This window comes from Megascapheus bottae, chromosome X, assembly GCF_031878675.1.
Source record: "Megascapheus bottae isolate mThoBot1 chromosome X, mThoBot2.hap1, whole genome shotgun sequence".
NCBI classification, from domain to species: Eukaryota; Metazoa; Chordata; class Mammalia; order Rodentia; family Geomyidae; genus Megascapheus; species Megascapheus bottae.
Genome location: NC_143547.1, coordinates 88,429,073 through 88,447,031, shown reverse-complemented (window position 1 = coordinate 88,447,031; position 17,959 = coordinate 88,429,073). Strand labels below are relative to the sequence as shown.

Here is a 17,959-nt window from a genome sequence, read left to right as displayed (position 1 = left end):
AAAAGCCTCCATAAGACTATTATTTCCAATTAATCACTCAAAGACCAGAAGTGGAGCTGTGGCTCAAAGTGATAGAGTGCTAGTCTTGAGTAAAAGAGGTCTGGAGCAGCACCCATTTTTGGCACTGAGCTAAAGCCTCATGACCAACAAAAAAAATTTAAAAAGAAAGAAAAATGAGAAGAGCTCATTAGTGTGAAAGCAATTAGTTCTACTTGTTATTGATTTATTGAATGCCAGTCCTGGGGCTTGAACTCGAGGCCTGGGCACTGTCCTTGAGCTTTCTAAAGGGTACCTCTCTACCACTTGAGCCACACCATCACTTTCAGCATTTTCTGTGTATATAGTACCTGGGAATCGAACCCAGGGCTTCATGCATGCTGGGCAAGCACTCTACCACTAAGCCACACTCCCAGCCCCCTATTGGTTCTTTTTAAACTACAGGAAATAGGAAGAGAGCTGTCTATCTTACCCTTAATGATACATTCCTAGGGAAGCTAGGAAACACTAAGTCTACACCACCTTTTAAGACTTCTTTATCCCACCACCTGCATGTCTCTCTAGAAAAACATAGCCTGTATCAGACTCACTAGATTTCTGCTCCTATTGACATCAAGAGAATGAATTAGTCCTGAAAAAGTGATTCAAATCATGAGAATTTCAGGTCTCATAAAAGGCTAGTAGGGAGTGTATGTTGACATTAGTTAGTGGTAGAGCAGCTTGTCTAGCATGTGCAAGGCCCTGGATTCCATCCCCCATATTGTGATTTTTTTTAAGTCTTCTTGCAGGAAAACAAGAAATAAAATACATGTGATAATCTATACAAATTTTATTTTGATATCAATTTGTATGGAAACAAGCAAGTGTCAGCATTATGCAGGCACAGAGAAAAAGGAAAGGAAAAAATCTCCAGTGATAATTCATCTTGTATTTACACCATTTGGTTTCAACAAGGACAGGAAGTTTTACTGTTAGCTTCCTGTGGAAACTCCAGTTTCTGCACCTTGCCTTGCTGCCTGTCAGCATCACGATACAGCAGGGATTTCTGGGCCTTCAATCGGCAAGCCAGGCACATGAAAATTGACTCCACATTCTGGCTCTCTTTGGGGTCCTTGGCTGATGTCTCAAACAAGAGCATGTTGTGGGCATCAGCAAATTTCAAGGCTAAATTGGAGGGTACCTGGATCTGTTCTCGCAAGTCACACTTGTTACCCACAAGCACCTTCGGGACTAGTGGGGGCACAGCATGCCCATTGCATTCTTGGATCCACATTTTTAGATTGGTGAAGGAGGTCATCTTGGTGACGTCATAGACAAAGACCACTGCATGCACATTTCGGTAGTAATGCTCGACCATGCTTTTACGGAAGCGTTCCTGGCCTGCTGTGTCCCATACCTGAACCTGGAACAAAGACCCAGATGTGGAGTCAGAAAAGGAAGTACAGACAAGAGAACACATGTTTCTGTTGCATTATAAAATGAGGTTATAAACCCTGAGACAGGAAGTCATTTTTGGCAGATTAGCAGAATGGGGGTTATCAGAGTGTAGAAAGATGTTTTATGGTTTGTCAAGTATTTCTTAAAATTATTCATTGAAAAGAACTTAGAAATCTAAAAGTGTTTAGTTGATGAACTAAAATATAAATTAGTTACTTTGTCAGAGAGCAGTTAGCAGTATTAAGCAAGACCCTTAAAATATTCACAGCTCTTAGAATCTGTAGTCTCTCTTCCAGAAATCTATTCCAAAGACAACAATGTGCTGAAAATTCTGAACAAAGAGATTAATCATATTGTTATTCATACTTAAAAAAAACAGGAGGCTGAGATCTGAGGATCTAGGTTTGAAGCCAGCTCAGGTAAAAAAGCCTCCGTGAGACTCTTATCTCCCATTAACCATTCAAAAACCAGAAATGGTGGTGTGACACAAGTGGTAAAGCGCTAGCCGTGAGCACAAAGAGGCTTAGGGATAGCACCAGGCCCTGAATTCAAGCCCTACAACCAAATCAAACCAAACAAACCAAAATACCTAACAGTTCACTAAGACAGGGATAGCTGAAGAGCTTACCTATACACTGGGCTATAGTGCAGCCATTAAAAATAACATCTTCGGGGCCCGGAGTTTGGCCTAGTGGTTAAAGTGCTTGCCTAGCATGCACGAAAACCCGGGTTCGATTCCTCAGTCCCACATACATAGAAAAAAGCCGGAAGTGGTGCTGAGGCTCAAGTGGTAGAGCTCTAGCCTTGTGAAAGCCTAAGGACAGTGCTCAGGCCCTGAGCTCAAGCCCAGGACTGGCAAAAAAAAAAAGAATAATATCTTCAAGCTGGGCACTGGTGGCTTATGCCTATATGCCTAGTTACTCAGGAAGCTGAGATCTGAGAATCCCAATTCAAATCTAGACCAGGTAGAAAAGTCCCTGTGGACTCTTATCTCCAATTAACTACCAGAAAATCCGTAAGTGGACCTGTGGCTCAAGTAGTAGAGCATTAGCCTTTAAAACAAAAGCCCAGGCCCTGAATTCAAGCACCAGGACTGGCACAAAAAATGTTTTCAAAGGCTGAAGAGTGAGGGAAGTGCTCAGAAACTACAAGTGCAGCAGGGAAGCAAGATACAAAATTTTTCAGATCTGGAGCTGTGTAGCTCAGTGTAAAGACGTTGGGTTCAATCTTAGCAATAAAATGCCTTTGGTTATTTTCTTTTATATTTTCCAAATTTCTTACTTCAAAGTATGCAACTACTTTGAGTATGTTATTGTTGGCTTTTGTGGTTTTTAAATTTTCGTTGCATTTCTTTTGCAGTACTGTGGATTGAATACATGTCCGCATACATGAAATGCTCTACCACTTGAGCCATGACCCCAGCCTTTTGTTTTTATTTATTTTGCCAGTCTTGGGGTTTGAACTCAGGGCCTTAGCACTGTCCTTGGGCTTTTTTTCAGTTTTTTCTGTGTATGTGGTACCAAGGAATCAAATCCAGGTCCTCGTGCATGCTAGGCAGTCACTCTACCTCTAGGCCAAACTCCCAGCCCTTTATTTTGTTTTTGACATAGGGTGTTACTAACTTTTCCTGGGCCGGTCTAAAACCCATGATCCTTTTAAATCTACTGTGCAGGTATCTGGGATTACAGAAACTTGCACCAACATTCCTGACTAAATTACTTTTTTGTGTGTATGTGGCAGTACTGGAATTTGAACTGAAGGGTTTGCACTTGCTAAGCCAGGGCTGTGTGGCTTGAATCACATCTCTAGTACTTTTGGCTCTGGTTATTTTAGAAATAGGATCACTCTTTGCACAGATGGGTCTCCACCTTAGTTCTTCCATTTACACTACCTGCTGCAGCTGAGATGACAGGCAACTACCACCATGCCCAGGCTTTTCGGTTGAGAGGAGTCAAAAGAACTTTTGTTCTCAGGCTGACCTAGATCCATAATCTTCCCAATCTCTGCCTCTCATGTAGTTTGGATGACAGATATGTACTACTACACCAACTATTGGTTGAGATAGGGTCTTTAGTGGTCTCAAAGTGCAATCCTCCTGATCTCTGTCTCCCAAGTAGCTAGGATATCTGCTGTATTATTTTTTTGTTTTGGGGTTTTTTTTTGCCAGTCCTGGGCTTGAGCTCAGGGCCTGAACACTGGCCTTGGACTTTCTCAAGGCTAGAGCTCTACCACTTGAGCCTCAGCACCACTTCCGGCTTTTTTCTATGTATGTGGTACCGAGGAATTGAACCCGGGTCTTCATGCATGCTAGGCAAGCACTTTAACCACTAGGCCAAACTCCCAGCCCCAGCTGTATTATTTTTAAAGAAAGCAAAGTTAGTTTGAAAAGTCTCATCTTTTAGTTATTTTTATTTACTTATTGTTTATTTTTGTTGCAGTCCTGGGGCTTGAACTCAGGGCCTAGGGGCTGTCCTAAGCATTTTTTTGCTCAAGGCTAGTGCTCTACCACTTGAGCTACAGTTCCACTTCCCGCTTTCTGGTGGTTGATTGGAGATGAGTTTCACAGACTTTCTATAAAACTTGTTACTGGAGATGGGAGAGAAAAAGCGAGAGAAAGCAAGGAAGGTGGTAACACTGCTAAAAAAGAGATGTATTCATTGTCTGACTTACTAAACTGTTAACTCCTCTGTATATTACTTTGCAAGAACAATAAAAATAACGAAAATTCTTGAAAATAGAAAACTAAGTAACGCAGCCTTATCTTGAACTGTCTACCTGATCCTCCTGTCTCAGTTTCCCCGCTGCCTGGCTTTCAATTGAAGTTTACTTATTGGTTACATCAAAGATAATTTACTCACTGGATTTTTCTCCTGCACCATAGCTTTTGTGGCTCACGCCTGTAATCCTAGCTACTCAGGAGGCTGAGATATGAGGATTGAGGTTCAAAGCCAGCCCAGGCACCCAAATCCATGAGATTCTTATCTCCAATTAACCACTAGAAAATGAGAAGTAGGGCTGTGACTCCAGGGGTAGGGTGATAGCCTTGAGCTGAAGAGCCAGGCCCAGAGTTCATGACCCACAAAAAAAAAAAAACCTAAAAGCTGGTATCAGTGACATGGAATAGAACAATGAAAAGTGTGAAACTGATCAGGATATATTATAGCCATAAATTGACATGTTGAATTGAAACCCTTTGGTATAATTATGTAAAAATTATTTTTAAAAAGTCAAAGAAATCTCTCAGTGGATGTTCTGGGACTCACTTCACATTTAAGGTCTATATTTTTTCCGCTATACCTTGAAGGTCTTGGCCAAGAAATATTCATTCTCAGAATAATTTGTCTTAATTTCCTATACAATTCTCAGTTATCAAAGAAAATTTGATTATGGCCACTAATTGACCACAAACTATGGCCTTCTTTTAGAATTGGAAGTCAGTAGGTATAATTTAGTTACTCTAAATGAATCGCTTTGGTGACTGTGGATCTTACAGGGCCCCAGTGTCATCATTCTAAAAATCAGCTTTCTTTAACACTTGTGGACAAGGCATCCATAGAGGAAGTGTACTCCATAGATACGTTGCTTTGACATGACTTTCACAATCCCTGCCTTTCTTTTCACTTGGATTTCCCTGGTTCTCTGTCAGACTAGCCTCCTAAAATCCCTGCTCACATCAGCACATCATCTTGTCCTCAGGAAATTATGGTAGCCCTCTACAGCACATGGCATCATGGAAAATTTTCTCTCTGCCATCATTTGATCTCTCCTAACCTGATCAAATTACTCAGCTACACCTTGTTCATTCCTTCCTCCATGCCTTTTTTCCTGCCGGTTCATCATTCCCTGAGACTGCTAGTTGCCCCGTATTTTCCCTGTTTTGATATCACCTATTCTTTTTGTTATTTTGCTTAGCATGGGGTTTGAACTCAAAGCCTGAGTGCTCTACCTGAACTCTTTTCATCAAGTCTAGCACACTATCACTTTGAGCCACAGCCCCACTTACGGTTTTCCAGTGATTAATTGGAGACAGGTGTCTCATTGACATTCCTGCCCTGGCTGGCTTCGAACCACAATCCTCAGATCTCAGCCTCCTGAGCAGCTAGGATTATAGGCATGAGCCACTGGTGCCCGCCCTTGTCACCCATTCTTGAAGGCTCAGCTCATACTTCTACTTTCTTCAAATCCTCTCCAACTTCTCTTCAATTCTCTTTTTGTGGGGATTTTTTTGTGTGGGACATGGGACCTGAACTCAGCCTGGTCACTGTCTCTGAGCTCTTCAGCTCATGGCTACCACCCTACCCCTGGGCCTGGGCATTGTTGTCCTTGAGCTCTTCAACTCAAGGCTACCGCCCTACCCTTGAGCCAAGACCTTCTTCCTGTTTTCTAGAGGTTAATTGGAGAAAAGATTTCAGTTCCTTTTGTGCCCTGGCTGGCTTTGAATCTTGATCCTCAGATCTCAGCCTCCTGAGTAGCTAGGATTACAGGCTTGAGCCACCACTCTGGCTTTTTTTTGTGTGGGAATTTCTGTATTGTTCTTTTGAGTATCATTCACTTAGAATACATTTCATCAGTTTCTTGGCCCTTCTCTGTGTAAACTGTAAGCAATCTTATTCCCCTTTTTTTTAAAAGCAGTCCTTTTCTATATCAGTTTGTTCATTTGGGGGTTGTTACCATCATTTTTATGTTTATCATCATTATCATCGTTATTACCATTGAAAGCTGTATTGGCCAGGCACTGGTAGTTCACATTGGTAATCCTAGCTACTCAAGAGGTCGTGATCAGAGGGTTGCAGTTAAAAGCCAGCCTAGACAGAAAAGTCTGAGAGACCCCCATCATCAATGAACCAGCAAAGTACTAGACTAGGTGCTCAATAGCACAGCATTGGCAAACTGGGCAAGGGCAGTGAGGCCCTGAGTTCAGAACATGGTACTGGGAAAAAAAACAGGAGTATTGTCCTGATCCATTAAAACTACATGTAGTCTGGCAGATTAAGTATCTGAAAAGTCTCTTTCAGAGAGAGCATCTGACTTCAGTTACACGCAAAACTATATTTGCCTTAGAAGATGGCCTTGCTTCTGCAAGTGGGGACAGAAAATATTTTCATTCCTTCTACCCTTCTGTTCTGAACAGGAAAAGAGGAAGAAAGAACAGCCAGGGGATGAATAGAAGTCAGTGGGAGGAAAGCAACGCATGTCCAGATATAGCATGACCATTTGGCTCTTGATCTCCACTTGTAGCCCCCAAATCCCCTGTTGTCTTAACTCCTGTGTCTTGCCTCTAAATAAGGCTGAATTCCTCTCAGTCTTCAGGCATGTGGCAGATGCTTTAACACCATGAGCTCAGGACTCTAAAAATACCTGCCACTCACAGGAACACGGGTGGGAGTATGTGAGGTGTTTGAGGCAGAGTAAGGTTAGCTGTTTGGCTTCCTAGTTGTGTAGCACACTCCCTCCCTGCCCAAGTTGCAGGGAAGATCCCTCTGCTGTAGACCTCCTCTGTTTTTTTTTTCCAACACTTATCAAGAGAGCCTTGAAGCTTCTATTTGGAGACTTGCAATTTCAACAGTAAGCACTGATCTCTTATCCTAGTTCTTTGTACCTCCTGTATGTGGTAAGCGTTAAGCCTGGAAGCAGGCTGCTCTCAGCAGAAAATAAAAGAATGAATCAGTGGCGGGGCCTTTGAGTTTTCAGAAAAGGAGAGACATCAATCAGGCTTAGTGGGTACATGCGATGCTATTTTTCCATTTGGGTTCAGGGTTCCTGTTCTCAACAGCCTCAAAACCCTGTGGTATCTGCTATGCAGTGAAAGCACATGCTTCCTGCTACCTATTCCTCCATGTCCCAACTGAACAGGATGGACAACTGCCTTTAGGCCCCTCACATATACCCAGATCCTCATTTCCCTCTGAACGTCAGTGGGGTGCAGTAGAGCCAAACCAACTGGGATTTGAAATACCTCCCAAATCATGTGCTACTTAGGTATTCTTTTGTAAGTTATTTTATCTCAGTGTCCTGATCTGGAAAATACAGATAAGAACAGCCACCTCATGGAGGAATGCCATGAGCATAGCATTCTTTGGAAGTGCATGACTAACCTTGCCTAACACAAAGGTCCCTTAGTATCTATAAATGATTGGCTCCTGAACCTCTCAGACAACCAAAGCATGGAAGCTCAGGTACCTATATGAGATGTGTGACACTTATCATAGTTTATGAACACATACCTTCTGGTATGCTTTACTCATTTTTAGATTATTTTTCTGGTACTAGGGCTTGAACTCAGGGCCAGAATTCTGTCCCTTAACTTTTATCCACTCAAGCCTGGTACTTTACCATATAAGCCATAGCTTCATTTCCAGATTTTTGCTGCTTAATTGGAGAAAAGACACACAGATTTTCTTGCCCAGGCTGACTTTGAACCATGGTCCTCCGATCTCAGACTCTTGAGGAGCTAGGATCACAGATATGTGCCATCAGCATTCAGGTAAATTACTTATAATAGCTGACATAATATAAATGTTACATAAAATTGTTCTATTTCTTATGGAATAGTAAGAAGGAAAGAAAGCCTTAAAGGATTAGTGCAAGCATATATATATATCCATATCTATATATCTATCTATATCTATATATATATATCCTCTGTTGGTTGGATACTGTATATGCCCTCCCTTCCTTTCTCACTTGAAATCTTCACTAAAGGGACTGAGCCTGAAAGGACAAGTGATAAACTAGGTGGTGTTGAGATGGTAGATTTCAATTTTTTCATTTAGCAGCTGATTGAATTACTAGCCTGGTCAATTAACCTCCATTTTCCTGATCTCTATAATGGGAACTTGACCTTCCCATAGGTTGCCAGGACAACCTATGAAATAACACATAAGAAATTTAACCAAATGCAAAGTGTTTGGCAAATATCAGTTGTTAGGGTCTCAGAAAACTCATCAACCCTCCTCTGTTCCTACTGCTTCTTGTCCTAGAAAGCTTAAGACTTAGCTTCTGTAAGTTGAAACAGGTAAGGCAAGGGTAGTTCAGTGAGGAAGGGGATTGAGAAGAATACTGCCAGCCAATATGGCATGGAAGGTTTTGAGGGATACATCATGGGAAAGTTATCAGAGAGAAATCAAGCCTTAAAAAGACCATTTTCCAAGAGCCATCCCCATCTGAACAAGCTTCAACAGCCCTCCCAGACCCCCATCCTCTGCACATACTCCTAGCTGACAGGGGTATTTTTTCTCTTTAGGAAAGCTGTCTGGCATCTTTCTATTAACGAGGCATGAATGTTCTTTTGTTGCAGGCTGATAGGGTAGGGCAAAAGTGCAAAAACCAAATGGGGGAGGCAAACGCATCTGCAATCTTTAGAGGATACTCCAGTGAATGATGAGAAAAGTTTAAAAGAAATCTTTCTTCAACTAGCTGTAATGTACCATATGCATGACACACACACACACACACACACACACACACACACACACACACACACACACACAGCTGTTACAAAATGGCAAAGGAGAACAGAGAAAAATAAAACTCCTGCACAGAGAGAGGGAGACAGAAACACATAGATAATTAACCATCAAGCTAACTGGGAGGATAGAAGCTTAGAAGCCCCGAGGAAGATATGATGTCATTCTGACTGCCAGCCTCAAGTAAGGAACACTGAGCTCAACCTTCATCCGCCCAGTAATGTGACACAGGAAGTTGTTTTCCCCAGGGAGCAGCAATCTCCAGTTATGGGTGCTGTAGCTGCCCACAGCCACAGCTGACCTAAAGTTTACCTGATCCCAAGGGCTGGGACAGAGTGAGTGTTTAGCCTGGAGGAAAAACTAAACTAGGCAGAAGGACCACTTACATGAGAATTTACTAAGAATAACTGAAAAATTCCTTTTTGAGCCAAATACTAGCTAAGTCCATTCATTGTTTGGGCTACTCCTCCACCCCCCCACATGGTTTGCCAATACTTTCAGACTGAGACAAACTCAATTTGATGAGCTAAAACTGGAGATGACAGACATACAATGATTATTAAGGAAAGTTCCACTTTTTCCCTCAATGGTAACAGTGGTAGTGGAGTTCAAAATCAGGGCCTTATGCTTCATGGGAAGGTGCTGTATCACTGGAGCCATGTCCATTTTGTTTTATCTCTTTTTAAGTTACAGTTTCATACTTCATACATGCCAGACTTGTATAGAAATCCTGTGTGTGTGTGTGTGTGTGTGTGTTGGTTGTTGTGCTTGAACTCTGGGCCTGGGCACCTTCCCTCAGCTCTTCAGCTCAAAGCTATCACTTTACCACTTGAGCCATAGCACCACTTCCCATTTTCTGATGTTTAATTGGAGATGAGTCTTAATGACTTTTGTGCCCAGGCTGGCTTTGAACCGTGATCCTCAGAACTCAGCCTCATGAGTAGCTAGGATTAGGGGCGTGAGCCACCAGAGCTGGCCCTTGTATAGAAATCCTTCTATAAGTAGGATTACAGGTGTGCATTTCTGTGCCAGGCTTCCACCCTTCTTTTGAGGGTTGGGAGATGCTTCCTCCTTTGCTAGGTTGATCAGGAAAAACTGTCAGCTTTCCCATAGGATGTCTCTGTCACAAGTAACTCAGCTAGTCAAATGGACTAGTGGGAATTTATGTGCCCTTCTAAGCCTGGCAGCATAGTACATGGAGAAAAGTATCCAAAAGCGAATTAAGAGATTCGATTTATAGGTCTGGTTCTGTGTGATCTTGGAGGCAAGTTACTTGCCCTCATTGACCCCCAATTTCCTATTATATAAAATGAAGACATTAAATGAGACAATCTCTAAGGTGTCTTCTATCTCTGACTATACTTTTATTTTTCACTCCCAAAATGAGACATCCCAAATGCAAAAACGTAAAGCCCAAGTAACTCAGTTCAGTGTCCTAGGTATGATACAAAGAACATGTTTTCCTTTATTTCTTTTTCTGTGTTCTTAGGGTTGGAACCCAGTGCCTCATGCATACTAAGCATGTACTCTTTCACTGAACTATTCCTTCAGCCACAAGGGAGACATGTTTAACCCTCCTAAGTCCCTGACCTAGAAGAATGCAAAACTGGCTGCCTAGAATCCCACTTCTCCTATTCTAGGTGACTGGACATCACCCCTTAGAGTGCAGCAAAGCATAGCTTTGAATCTGGGTTGAAATCCTGGCCCTGTCACAGGAAAGCAAGTGACATGCTTAGAAGTGTCAATAGAGGGATAGGCATGTAGCTTAGTGGTAGAGTGTTTGCCTAGCATTCATGAAGCCCTGGGTTTGATTCTTCAGTACCACATACACAGAAAAAGCTGGAAGTAGCACTGTAGATCAAGTGGTAGAGAGCTAGCTCTTGAGCAAAAAAAAAAAGCTCAGGGACTGGACTGTGCCCAGGACAAAGATTGGCAAAAAAAAAAACAAAAACAAACAAACAAAAAAAAACCAACATCGGTGTCCTTATCTGAAAAATGAGAATGAGAAAAGTAATCCTAATTCATAGAGTTGCTGTGACTAACAAATGAGGCAATGCATACCCAGTGCCTAGCCTAGCGTCTTTGTTTACGCATAAATAGAAGACATTATTTCCCATATGTTAGAGGCTTTCCTTTCATTCCTGCTAACCAAAAAACATTGGGTTGTCAATGTGATGAGATGAGAGTAAGGGGTAGAACAATTGGAGAGATCAAATGGGGCTATAGTCCCTTAGGGGCAGCCTGATAATTAAGAGTGTATCTCCATCTATGGCAATTCAGTCATCCCCCAGCAGGGGTTTTCTGTCATCTGTAATCCCCTAGGACACAGTGAGGCAGGCTGGGAGAGGGCACACCCTGTTGTTGAACTGAGAAGAAAAGCTGGCTGAGGCCTCTCTCCCACCCTGTCCTACCAGGCCTGCTGTTTTATAAGCCAACTGCCTTCTGAGGCTAGCTACAGTGTGAGACTCCCTTGGTCTGTCACATTTCCCTCTCATCATTGGCCTGGACACTTCCCTCTTTCCCAGAGGGAGACTGTCCTTTGGCCGTCACTTCCTAGCCTTGTTTTGGCACTTGTTCCTTAAGCAACTCCAGAGTAGTCAAAGCATGAGCAAAATCTCTGCCATCTTCCCACAGACATGCTGGTTGCTTGTTTGCCAAATTTGGCTTTGATATTTCAGTAGCTTTACATGAGGCAAGGGTCACCATGTCTCTCCTCCTACACTCCATCCTGAGTTTCTGCAGTATCTGCCCTCAGAGAGCTCTTCCTTGAGCAGAGTCACAAGGCTTTGTCCTCTTGAATATATCATCTTCCCTAAAAAGTCCCTATGAAGCACTTATTTGCACGTGGTATTGTGCTGAGCTCTGTTTCTAGTGAGTCACCCTGTCACAGGCTCTGCCCTCTGGGAAAGAGTCTGGAATCCTTGGCAGAGACTGTGAAACCTAGTTTGGATAAATACAGGGGTGGTAGAAGGGAAAGAGTGGTTTGAAAATCTCCCTAAGGCCATCTGAGTAATGACTCAGGTCTACTCCTCACCCCCCTTCCTCACATTGCAGCTTCCTCTATCCTTCTCCCCTCTTCCCTCCTTTCCTTTCTGCTTTGGACTCTCAAAGACTTCCTGTTTCCCTTCACCCTGATTTCAGATGGAATTATTTCTCCACTTTTAAGTCTAACGAACTCTTTGGCTCAGTTTAATACTTGATTTGAAACAAATGATAGTGTTAAGCGTTAAGGTTTTTGAGGGTTTCAGAGCATCCATAAATATACTTATAACTTGGATTAAAAAGTCATGTTTTAGCCTTTCCAGAATCTAATAGCTTTCCATGAGAGCACCTAAACCCACTAGAAGTCCTAAACTATGCAAACATCAACATGAGAATACTTGGAGGTGGGGGTGGGGGGAGGGAAATGGGGACCAAGACATGAGAAAGGGTATCAATGTATGTGAATTAATGCACCTTCTATCTGGCGAATATAATGTAACCCTTCTATTAATTACAATAAAAAATATATGAAAAAAGAGAATACTTGGAAAGGACAAGGGATATATTCCTCCTTTGATTTTAAAAAGGGTATGTAGCAATTTCTTTTCCAAAATGGGAGGAGAAAGAAAAGATCACAAGTTCAAAAGAATGTTCTAGCTCCCTAGCCCTGGGGCTCTCCTCTATCAGGACTTAGCTAATCATCTTCATAAAGTCTAGATCCTTGACTTGGTTTCTGGTTTGTGAAGCCATTTTAAAATGCACTTATTTTCATAATCAAGGAACCTAGCATAACTTGGAGTATCTTCACCAAGCTCTCAGTTGTTCGGCCTTTCACTGTACTTCATTCAAAAGAAAGGACTGGGATCACTTTGGCTGTTTGAAAAGGAAGAGGTTTGTCTTTATCTTGGACTCTTCCTAGGGTTCAACCACAGGTTCCTGAAATGGCTAAGCGTTTGTCTAGAAGATGTAGTCTTGGTAGTCCTGGTGCCTTTTTAAGACCTTCTCTCCCCATCATTCTACCCTTCCTTGCCTCTTTTAACACAAAGCTGCCCTTTCCATGTCCTCCCTCCAGCTACCCCCTGCATATTTGACGTCTTCCTGCCCTACTGATTTTCTACCTTTTCTGGGGGAAAAAAAGGCGAATCCAAATAACCTCACAAAAATATTTTACTTAGCTTATTCTATAAACTATTTTTTTTCTGATTGGAGACAGGCAAAGCACTTTCCATAGCCCTCAGAGAAGTTGCTTTACATTTTTTATAAGAGGCCTTCTGAAGACAATGCCAGCAGAATGAATAATGGACAATTCATTCATTTGGTTTCTCCAGACAAGGAAAGAAGATAGCATGTAAAAGAGGCTCTTCTTAAAAAATGTTTCTTCTATTATACAGGGTCAGTGCATGATTGTCTCAGTCTTTAAGGCTGGTTGCTTTGCCCCATAACCACTCTACACCACCCCTGTCCCAACTCAGTCTCAAATCTTAATTGTAAACTAGAGTTGGAAATCAAGCAGCTTTTATTCTGTACTGATTTCTATTCCATCCTTCTCCTCTGATGCCACACAGCTCAGCTGAAAGATTGTTTTTTTTTTCACAGTGTTTTAGCAGTTGGGAGGTAAAAAAAGAAGACCCCAAGATGTGTAAAGTGTTTTAGGATTCATCCCATAGACTAGGACCATGCCTGCTTCTGCCCACAGGTGCCGCTGCTCTAGCTCAGGGTCAAGGATGAGCTCAAATAGGTTTTTTTCCCCCTCACAGAAACTGTCAAGCAGGGGTAGGGGATAAGAATGCAACCACTCCCGCTCGCTCTGAAAAACTGGGGAAGGGGGGGGGGTCGGTGGAGATGCAGCCGCTGAAAGAAGCAAAAACGGATAAGGAGATTCTGAGGGCTTGGGGGTTAGCAAGCCAAGACACAGCCAGCACAGGACATTTGTAACCAGTAGAGCTATGCTTATGGAGAAGCCCCCTCCCAAGTCCCTCCCTTCCCGGACCTGACCAGCTGGATCACCTTGATCTTCTCGCCCTCGATTTCCACAGTCTTCTCCCTGAAGTCTACACCGATGGTGGCTTCAGTCTTGTCAGGGAAGGTTCCCCCACAGAAACGGAAGGTCAGGCATGTCTTTCCCACGTTGGAGTCGCCAATCACGATGATTTTGAAAATGCGAATCTGCACGTACTGGTCCAGCGACGAGTCGAGCTCCAGGGATGCCAGGCCAGCAGCTGAGGCGGGCTGCAGGCTCCCATGGTCCAGGATAGGCTGCGCCATCTCCCCGGGACAGGACTGGGGCCCTAACCCCCCTCGAGGGCTCCACACAAAGAAAGCGGCCACGTTAGTGCTCTCGAGATGAGCGAGCTTTCTGCGTGTGTGTATGTGTGTGTGCGCGCGCGTGTCTGAGTGTGTGTCCGCCCGTATGTGCGTGCGCCAACAACGTGTGTGTGCGTGCGCGTGAAGGGGGTGCCTTTCACCCCAACCACCCCCCCCACTTCTCCAGAGCACCCTCTTTGCAGCCCCTAAATACTGACACAAAAGCCAAGAAAAGGGGAGAGGTGGAGAGTGGACAAGCCGCTAGCCTTTTCTTCGTGTCTGTGCAAGCGCTCTCCGATGGGACACTCAGGCTTGTGATCCTGAGCCGCGCCTTTGCTTAGACCCTCCCCTGTCTGAACCCCAGGGACACACTGGAGGGAGGCCTAAGGAAGAGAAGGAGGGGGAGGGTGCACAATCCATCACCGGGAAAAGACTTCTTTTCTCCTCTACCTTCACGTATGCTATAGATTTCAGGCATTCCACATTGCTCTTATTGCCTGGGGTCAGTGTGCAGGCTACACAGCAGGGGAGGACAAAAGACAGCCTTCCCTTAAGAACAAGCTGAGGGCACGCTAGCTTCAGGGTAATGCAACTCCCAACTCAGTGGGGGTGGGGTGGGGAGTCGAAGATACCTTTTTCACCTTGGGAGTGGCAGGCAATTGTGCCCTGTCTCCGTGGTCCCGTCTCCCTCGAAAGCCTTGGAATATAAAGGATGTTCTCTCTTATTGAGAAAGCAGGTGCACACTGGGGCTAAAGGAATCGGGCAGGGCGCTGCCAAGACTGGCAATGGGTTGTGGAGGACCCTGGGCCGCTGAGAGGAGGGACATGGAGGTGAGGGTATGCGTTTGTAAAGGGTGTTTCTGTTTCTATCAAAAGACGTGCCAGATGTAGGGGGTGCGTACCAGGCGCCAAGCTCCCCTCATCACACCACGAGCACCCATCCTCTGAATGTTCAAGAGAGCAGCTCCCATTGGCTGTTGCACTCGGTTGTGTTTAGCTGGCCAATGGGGAAGGCCTTCCCCCGGAGCCGGCCATTTTCAGGACAGGAGAAGGGGGTAAGCTACTGCTGGCAGCTCCAGCAAAAGCAGACTTTGTTTCTGTAATCAACCATTATAGGCCCTCGAAAGGGATCTTAGGACATGCCATAAATCCCATGGTGACATGCATTTTGACCTCTCCGTTTCACTATACGCCTCTCCAGAATGGCAGAGTTTCAAGGGGAGTTAGGAATCCCTAGGAGGCTTCACCCCCGTGCAAGTGAATGTACATGAAAGTGGTTGGGTCTAATTTGCCAGATGCCTAGATTATGTTTGGACGACAATAAATGAACACAACTTTCTTACAGTATTAAAGGGCAGCTTACATGTCCCTTGGTTATCTCATATTGGTATAGTATCTCACTTTGTTATCTGATATATTGAATTTATTTGTATTTGGATATTTGAAATTTGATAGGGAAGGGGGGAAAACCAAGACGGGTGTGGGGTGTGGGGGGGGAGGGAAACGGGTACCAAGACATGTGAAAGGGTATCAATGTATGTGAATTAATGCCCCTTCTATCTGGCAAATATCATGTAACCCTTTTACTAATTACAATAAAAAAAAATAAAGGGCAGCTTACAAACAACTACACATCTTGGTCAGGATCAGTATTCCCACTTCCCCAGTGATTTCCAGTTTCCAAGTTTGTTTAACATCAACTTTATGAAACTACAGTTCACATACAATAAAGGGCACCCATTTTAGTTTTGTTTTTAAGACCTTATCTTTCCTCTCATTTTCATAGGCAAAAGTAATTTTAATATGCGTCAATAGTACCAAAAATATGAGGTACTGATAATACCATCAAAGTCTGGAATTCAAGTAGCACACATGAGCTGCCTTCTTGTTGGTGACCCTGAGCTACAAGAGCAGATAATGTGAATAAAGTCACTCCCCTTATGGCAAAAACAATTTAGTGCATCAGTGATATATCTGTAAGCAAACTGAATGCGACTATTCAGCAAAGTTCAAGTTAGTCAAAACGGGCCTTCTAGTTAAGTTTCATACTGAGTCACTAGATATATTTAGAGACTATAGATCACCTATTTGTAAACCACCTGATCAAAGTACTTAATGTTAAAACCCATCCATAGGAGAATTTAATCATAGTTGGCTAACCCAAGTTCAACATTATGAATATCTATTCTCATAGAAAAGCATTTTGGTTTTTTAATGGTCTGATGTTTACTTTGCTGGCTCATTCTTCTCCGTTTGAAGAGTTAGCACTACTGAGTAATCTGGATCTACAGATGCATAGCTGTTAAAAAAAAAAAAGAGTGGAAGCCGGGTGTGATGGCTCATGCCTGTAATCCTAGATACTCCAGAGGCTGAGATCTGAGGATCAAGGTTCATAGCCAACCTGGGCACAAAAGGACCTGAGACACTTGTCTCCAATTAACCTTTAGAGAACAGGAAGTGAGACTTGGCTTAAGGGTGGGGTGGTAGCCTTGAGCTGAAGAGCTCAGGGACAGTGAGTGCCCAGGCTGAGTTCAAGCCCCATGGCTCACAAAAAAAGAGTGGAGATAACTACCATTTGGGCCCATAATGATAACATATTATTATTATTATTATTATTATTATTATTATTATTATTATTTTCTTTCCCAGGATTGAGGATCGAACTTAGGGCCTTGCACTTGCGAGGCAAAGGCTCTTCCACTGAGCTAAATCTCCAACCCCTATTTTATTATTTTTTAAGTTCTATTTTATTATCAGGGTGATACATAGAGTGGTTATAGTTACATTTGTAAGGCAGTGAGTACATTACTTCATGAACATTGTTACACCTTTCCATGTTTTTCTCTCCCACTTTCTCTTCCCACACCCCTCCCAAAGTTCATTTCTAACATATTGCCTTGAGAATATCACTGTTACATTGGTTCGTCCTTTGTTCTTTGTCTCATCAAATGCTAACTTCTCCATAGATAATTATTATATCTCCATACCATTATTTAGATGCATGCTTCTGGAAAAGAGAAAACTTGCTATTGAATCTATCTCTTAAAGGTAGGAATTTTGATTTCTGTCACTGAGCACTGGTGACTCACACCTGTAAGCCTAACTACTTAGGAGGCTGAGATCTGAGGATTACCATTCAAAGCCAGGCTGTGCACGAAACTTTATGAGATGTTTATCTCCAATTAACCACCAAAGAGCCAGAAACAGAGCTATGGCTCAAGTAGTAGAGTTCTAGCCTTAACCACAAAAGCTCATGGACAGCATCCAGGTCCTGAATTCAAGCCCCAGGACTGGAACAAAAAAAGAAAGAAAGATGAGCCGGGCGTGGTAGCTCATGCCTGTAATCTTGGCTACATAGGAGGCTGAGATCTAAGGATCAATGTTCAATGCCAGCCTGGGCACAAAAGGACCTGAGACTTTTATCTCCAATTATCCTATAGAAAATGGGAAATGGGGCTTGGCTCTAGGGTAAGGTGGTAGCCTTGAGCTGAAGAGCTCAGGGACAATGCCCTGGCCCAGAGGTAGGGTAGTAGTCTTGAGCTGAAGAGCTCAGGGACAGTGCCCAGGCTGAGTTCAAACCCTATGTCCCACAAAAAGAAAAAAAGATTAAACTAGAGGAAAAACACAGTAGGGAATAATAATGTCTAACAAGAAATGTACTCACTACCTTTCATATGTAACTGTAAACCCTCTGTACATCACCCGTCCAATAAAAATTTTAAAATATAGGGCTGGGAATTTGGCCTAGTGGTAGAGTGCTTGCCTGGCATGCA

The 17,959-nt window shown here is 43.2% G+C and overlaps 1 protein-coding gene across 2 annotated transcripts; it reads right to left on the bottom strand.

Moving 5' to 3' along the window:
* Window positions 1-852: 852 nt before the first annotated feature.
* On the bottom strand, window positions 853-14,475 carry Rab33a (RAB33A, member RAS oncogene family). Of its 2 annotated transcripts, none has more exons than XM_090325687.1 (2): window positions 13,890-14,467; window positions 853-1,399 (listed from the first exon to the last, which is right to left on the bottom strand). In XM_090325687.1, the coding sequence occupies exons 1-2, from the start codon at window positions 14,145-14,147 to the stop codon at window positions 944-946; spliced, it is 714 nt and encodes a 237-aa protein (XP_090181813.1). In that variant the 5' UTR covers window positions 14,148-14,467; the 3' UTR covers window positions 853-943. The 2 variants fall into 2 exon arrangements, with proteins under 2 accessions (XP_090181813.1, XP_090181814.1); XM_090325688.1 differs by having other exon boundaries at window positions 1,192-1,399; window positions 13,873-14,475.
* Between the last annotated feature and the right edge of the window lie 3,484 nt (window positions 14,476-17,959).

Bases quoted from the DNA above. Each gene is read 5' to 3' on its own strand.
- Rab33a (XM_090325687.1), bottom strand. From the start codon at position 14,147: ATGGCGCAGCCTATCCTGGACCATGGGAGCCTGCAGCCCGCCTCAGCT. The intron at 1,400-13,889 runs GTGATCCAGCTG...TCTTTGTTCCAG, and splicing joins TCGAGGGCGAGAAGATCAAG to GTTCAGGTATGGGACACAGC.